The 6,686-nt window shown below is 42.7% G+C and overlaps 1 protein-coding gene across 1 annotated transcript; it reads left to right on the top strand.

The window, feature by feature from the left end:
- The first annotated feature begins 17 nt into the window (after positions 1-17).
- Positions 18-3,547, top strand: RPL24 (ribosomal protein L24). Its single transcript, XM_009322570.1, has 5 exons — positions 18-93; positions 1,035-1,180; positions 2,240-2,376; positions 2,789-2,852; positions 3,420-3,547. The coding sequence occupies exons 1-5, from the start codon at positions 18-20 to the stop codon at positions 3,498-3,500; spliced, it is 504 nt and encodes a 167-aa protein (XP_009320845.1). The 3' UTR covers positions 3,501-3,547.
- Positions 3,548-6,686: the final 3,139 nt, after the last annotated feature.

Raw genomic sequence — 6,686 nt, 5'->3', positions numbered from 1 at the left:
CGCTTGTGTTGGGCGGTATGACAACAGCATCGCCGTGCTTCCGTCGGTGTCCAGATGTCACGACTAACGTCAGACCTGGTCCGCGGGAGAACCGTGCGTGTGCTGTGGCTTGGGCGTTTGAGTCGGGTTTTAGGTTGTGGTTTGGGCAGGCTGTCTCAAGGCGTCTGGTCTAAAGTACCGAAGTTCTGTCGAAAATGCTATTTAGACATTCTGTATCTAATGCTTAGAGTTGCTGAGGCAAACAGCTGGACTTGGCAATACTTTGGGGATGGATGATTGGGATAAAATAGGGAGGAGAGCCCATTCAGGCTGTCATATGTCATGCAGATAGGGCTGTCATAAACAGAAGTACGCTATTCATATCTGCAAAAGGAGGATTTGGGTTTTGGATACCCCAATACAGTAGTCTTGCTGTACACAATCTCCTGGTAAATGATAGCTAAGTAGATGGACTGACTGAATTCTCAGGTGCTCTCCTGGGAATTTGTTTATACTTCAAATTTAATTGTATGGCTACTAATAAATCAGCCTGCTAATTCTGCCTGTTATTCTAGGCAAGAAGGAATTGGGTGGAGTATTGGTCTCCATGTGTTCCTTATGCCAAGTTCTGAATCGCTTACACATACAGGAAGCACGTAGTTACTTGAGGACAGACACTTGAAAAGTATGATGCTGGACACGGCTGTTCGTGCTGCGCCTAGAATACAGTGCAGCAATGGGAGCAAGTGGTAATTTGAGCTTTTCTCAGAAGAAGTAAGCTGCTTCATTGTGTTATGAAAACAAAAGCTGTAATGTTAGGCTTTATTCTGAGAGAACTAAATTAGGCCTGGAAACTTCCTTGTAATGGAATGCCTTGTAAGAGATCGGTTTAATTGATGGAACAAAATTCCAAAGTTTAAGTTTTTTCAAATTATGTTCTAAAATTTTGGGTTGTCAGAGCTGTGTAAAGAAATAGAAAAGCATAGCTGTTGAAAAACACTGAATCAAAGAATTACTTGATATGTTAATGTAAACTGTGATAATGTCTTTCACAGAAACAAAGCTTACTCAAAATACTTCATCTTCCCAGGTTTTTCAGTTCTTGAATGCAAAATGTGAGTCTGCATTCCTTTCCAAGAGAAACCCCCGTCAAATCAACTGGACTGTTCTGTATAGGCGTAAACACAAGAAAGGACAGTCAGTAAGTATACACCAACTAATGCTGCTCTGAAGTTTTCCATCAAAAGATGAGGTCAGTGGTCTGTTAGAGTAGAGGTAACTCGAATATGCTGGTGTTTAGCGGAAGCATGACCCATATAACCAGGATGAAGACTGGCCAGTAGTGATGAAAATGTGAGTGCATTTACATGAGTTTGTATGTTGCTTTGTGTTTAAAAGGTAACCAGTTCAGCAAAAGCATTGTATTTGTGTTACATCGCTTCCTTGAGGGCTCCCTCAGAAACACAGTTGATTTTAACACTTGTATGAATGGCCTCTGTTGTAAAAAAATCGGTTTTACAGAAGCAGGGTAATGCTGGTTAATCGGTAGACTTTCTAAAAGTTTGGACTTGTGAACTTCCTGAATGGCGATAGCTTAGAGAGCTGAAAATCTGGCGGATCCTATTTCCAAACAGATGATTTGGGGGTTAAAGGGTGGGGGAACTTTTCACGTACCCTTCTTGAAAACTTTGGGCTGTAACGTAGTAGGAGGTCTTTCCTATGTAGTTGTCATTGCATGAAAAAGATAAACTAATAAGGCAAGTAGCATGAGGGCTTTTCAGTGCTCTTCCTTAAACTTGCACAGCAAAAGAGTATTTAGAAAGGCTTACATACGTGTCACAAGTCAACATTTTTAGCAGTTTGTTTGGAGAAGGAAAGTTGATGCTCAATGGCTTATGCTGCTGTCCAGCACCATGATCCCACTTGAAAGAGGTGGGAAGTGTCTTGCTTTCAGAAGATTCCATCAAAGTGGACTTTATCCTTCCCCCCTTTTTTTTCTGGGAGTTACAGAAGCCTGAATTTCTGACATTCTCCAAAATTATTTTAATACCTTGCAAAGGATAATACATTCTTCTTTTTTTAGTCTGCTTTGGCAAATCAAGAAATCGGTTACCTCCAAAGTGAGGAGTAAAACTCTACTTCTGTATACAGTTTTATAATAGCTTCAATCTTAATAGCAGCTTGTTTCTATAATTGTCTTTAGCCTTTTATTTAATGTCTTGTGATACTAATTGTCTGCCTTCATCTTCTGCCATTTTAGGAAGAGATACAGAAGAAGCGCACGCGTCGTGCTGTTAAGTTTCAGAGGGCTATCACTGGTGCATCGTTAGCTGAGATTATGGCTAAACGAAATCAGAAGCCCGAAGTACGAAAGGCACAGAGGGAACAAGCTATTAGGTGAGAAATCAGAGATAAGTGGAGCTGTCCCAGGCTTTTCAAAGATGATTAATGCTTTTCATACAAGAGCTTAAACTCTAGATGAGCTCCATGTTCTATAAGCTTTTTTGTGGGTTTGGTGTTTGGGTTTTTTTAATCAGTATATTTGGAGGTAATACTGAGTAATCTCAGCAACAGATAGTAGCAGCAGAGAAAGGTCTCTTCTTGCCCTCTCCCTTTGTGAAAATACCACTTCTGTCACACACAGTTCTGCTGTCTCTGCAGTCGTCTCCCTAGAGGGTACTGAATGCAGAGGATAAACCTGAAATAATGCATTCCTTTCGTGATCTTAGGGAGTTCTTACAGTGCTGAGACAAAGAAAGAGTGAATGGCAGACACCGGTAACTGTTCCCTTTTTCCTCTGAATTAACAGGGCTGCAAAAGAAGCCAAGAAGGCTAAGCAGGCAACCAAGAAAACGGCTGTTTCTGCTGCAAAGGTAAGATGCAATGGGTGGATAGAAATAATGAAATGGCATACACCGTGTTGTAACACGACATTCTGTTGCAGTGCTTAACTGGAAATTCCCATTTGTGTTTGGAAGAAGCATTTGCTTATTTATTTTGATCTGGAAGCACCTTGACCAAACTTTTGTACTAAAGTTAAACATACCCCAACAGCTGAATAGAATGAACCTTTTTTACAGAAGAAATAAATATTACAGTAAAACAACTTTCTCACCATACGTCAGGGATTCTCGATAGCTAAAAACTTGTCTGGACACAACATCTTCACTGTCTAGGAACTTGGTAACAATATATTGATGAATGCTAGCGTCTATTTCATTATTACTTATGAATTAATACCATATGTTGGCATCATGCACGTTGTAAGCTTACAGCGGTATGTGTGTAACAATCTGCTAACATGATTCTAATCTGATAGATGGTAATTTAATCTTACCTAAGTTGCCCAATTTCTGTCAAGAATCTTAAACACACAGGGACACTTTCAGGACTGCAGATGAATTGCTTCTCTTTACTCATACTTTATTATTTCTCTACAGGCTCCTACAAAGGCAGCACCTAAGCAGAAGATTGTGAAACCAGTCAAGGTTTCTGCTCCCCGTGTTGGTGGAAAGCGCTAACTTGCCGAACTGTTAGTCATGCTGAATAAATATCTCACTAACTTTCATAGCTTGTGCCATGTTCTCTTCAACTGCGTGAGATATACTGAAGAGAATTAATCTATGAAATAACCATGCCTGGTTTTGCAGACCGAAAAACATCTTGTCACAAAACATTTGGTTTGTTAGACAGTCTCCTGTATAGCACACATCTCGTAAGTCTTTAATGAATGACCCAGGTGGCAGGGAAGATGGAGCTGATGTTTGAGAAGCTGTTTTTGCCTGAAGGACAAAACAGTACAGGAGTACAAGTTTATTCCACATCTATGTCAAATGGCATAAAAAGGTTTCTAAGTTCAGAGGTGCGAACTAAAGCAGTGAACTGTGAAGCAGTACCGTAAGTGACTTAAAAAGGCTAATGCACTTCTTGCGTTCTGGAACGCACGTAGCAAGGTGTTGTAGAGGATAAAAGGAGAAATTGGTTGGAAAAAGTGAATGGATGGTTTCACAGACCACATGGCTGTTACACGCAAAGGTTCAGATGCAACTCCTGGGTCGGGAAGTAAAAAAACCATGGATTGCTGGAAGCTGTTGTCAGGAAAAGAATGGCTGTGAAGGTCCTGCCTTGCGCTCACTCGCTAAGCCAAATGGGTTTCTTGACCCAGTATGGCTGTTCTTCTGCAATTATGATCTAATTAGCAGCACTTGCAACACTGGTAACAGGTTGACTGAGCTTCAAATGCAGCTGATGGTATACATTTACTTCAAGCCCATTTAGGTTCATACTTAACTTCCAGATGCATATAGAGGTTCCCTGAGTAATTCCCCACCCTCCAACCTCTAGAGGGAGTGGCCATTTGATAAATTCTTCATGTGAAGTATATATATCTACCTACTTCAGTAATTACAGTATATAGACAGCGCACCCAAACTTTGCTGAAGTTTTGATGGACAGTAATAGCCTTGGCAAAGCAATGTCCTCTGACTTACTAGAAGCATAGGAGAAAAAGAACCTTCTCTATTTTCTGGATCAGATACTTCTCAATTTATTGATGCCACATCTTAATGCCCGTTAACTTTGTTATCTTACTATCCTAGTCAAGAAAGCAGCTGTCTTTTCATAGATCTGCTTCCTGCAGTTCTTCTGGGCTTTAAAGAACACAATGGTTGTAATGGGCACTTTGGGTTATGGGTTGTATTTTGAGTTATATCATAATTTGTTTTGGGTTTCTTAATAAAATAGATACAGGTCTGGATGAAGGTTGCAACCCATTTAAAACAGGTCTAGCTTCATTACATTAGTGGAATTTCCACCATTATCTTCCAAACAATTACGCTTTTTGCTGTAAAAAAAAAAGCATAGGAGCTATTCATGTTTAGAATTAAATTGAAGACTTTTAAACTGGTTAACGCACTTGAAAGTGAAGTAGCCAGAAACTTTAGAGGAAACAAGGAGAAGGAAAACTGCTTGTTATAGAGAAAGGAATTTTTAATCATTTAAAACTAAAGGCTGAAAACACTGAAACTTACCTATGCTAGTGACAACTATGTAAAATCCTTATTATATCCCTGTCTTGTATAACGTACCTGGTACACTGCACGTGTGTTTGTGAAAGTTTTCAGCTAAAGAGCTGAAAGTGAAGATGAGCTTTTACAATCTGCTTGAAATACCATTAATGATATATAGGAATTGATTATCAGATATGACTAATTAGTAAGTCAATATTAATGCTTTGAAGCTTGCAGGCTTTGGCTGCCTGCTGTTACTGTAGAGGTGCACAGAAATGCTTTAAGATTACTCATCCTTGCTGTTTATTCATGAGTTCTGACTGATACGGTGAGATGGAGTAAAGAATAACAGCCCATTGGGTGACTCCTCTCGCAAGCTATGCTTCAAGTGAGCGAGGCAGGCTGTTCAGAGCAGGGTGTTAACCTGGTATAACTGCACATTATTCAGCTCAAACATCATGCAATGAATTAAATAATAAAGTCCTTGGGTTTACCTAATGCAATGCAATTGATCCCCTATTAAGTATTTATCACTAAAAACGGAATACTTAAATTTTTCATCGACCCACAGAATAATTTAGGTTGAAAAGGGCCTCCAGAGATCACCTAGTCCAACCCCTTCCTCAGAGCGTGTCTGTTTAAATCGGGTTGCTCAGGGCTGTATCCAGCTGAGTCTTCAACAACTTTGAAGACAGATGTTCCGCAACCTGTTCCAGTATTTGACCACCACCATAGTTTATAAAAAAAGATAAGAAAATCCTTATCTGTAACTAGAATTTCCTGTGTTCTAACCTGTGCCTGTTGCCTCTTGCTATGCAACTCTGAGAAGTGTTTGCCTCCATCTTTGTATCCTCCAGTGAGGTAGCTGTGGGCAGCAGCAAGGTCCTCACAAAGCCTTCCCTTTTCAAGGCTGAAAAAGCCCGTCTCTCAGCCTCGCCTTGTCCCTCACGCTCTGCTCCCTGACCACCTTCGCGGCCTTCTGCCAGACTCGCCCCATCCGCTCAGTATCTTTGTATTCGGGGGCGACCACAGTACTCCAGACGCCATCTTGCAAGTACTAAGCGCGGGGGAAGGGTCGCTGCTGGCTCGGCTCCTGCCCGGCCGCGGGCGTCCTGCGGCTCCTGCGTTTCACGCCTCTGTTAGGAGCGTGGAACAGTATCAGCTCGGAACTCGGACAAGGAAAACCAGCGGCTGAAGTTCAAAAGACTTTCCTCCTTTCCTTTCACAGACAAAAAAGAGCACGCTCAACACACCCAGACGCAGCCGCTGTGCCGCCCTGCCCCTGCCGGCGCAGCTGCCACCCGTCGTGCTGCTCCCACTGCACCGTGAAATCACACTTCCACTTTTCTCGTAGCTCCTACCCCCGAGGCGATTTTGAAGCGGAGGCTCCCCGTTTCGGAGGTAGGGCTATCAAGGTATTTATTCAGGAGCGCCCCCTCCTCCCAGCGCCGCGGCCGCGCCCGCCCTCGCAGGCTTTGCCCGGCTCTGAGATGGCCGTCCCCAGCCTTCCGCCCGGCCTCTCCGTTGCCCGGTTCCAAGATGGCGGCTTCATTCCCCCTACGAGCTGCGCCTTCCCGGAGCACACGCCCCTCCTCCCACCCCCTTCCATGTTGCGCGGGCTTCTGACCTCACTTCCTCTTGTGCAGCAGCCATTTTGTCTTTCCGTTGCTGCTGCTGCCCGAGCTTCTTCCCTCCCCC

Source organism: Pygoscelis adeliae, unplaced genomic scaffold (assembly GCF_000699105.1).
Source record: "Pygoscelis adeliae isolate BGI_AS28 unplaced genomic scaffold, ASM69910v1 Scaffold104, whole genome shotgun sequence".
NCBI lineage: Eukaryota > Metazoa > Chordata > Aves > Sphenisciformes > Spheniscidae > Pygoscelis > Pygoscelis adeliae.
This window is presented reverse-complemented; position numbering and strand designations above follow the sequence as displayed.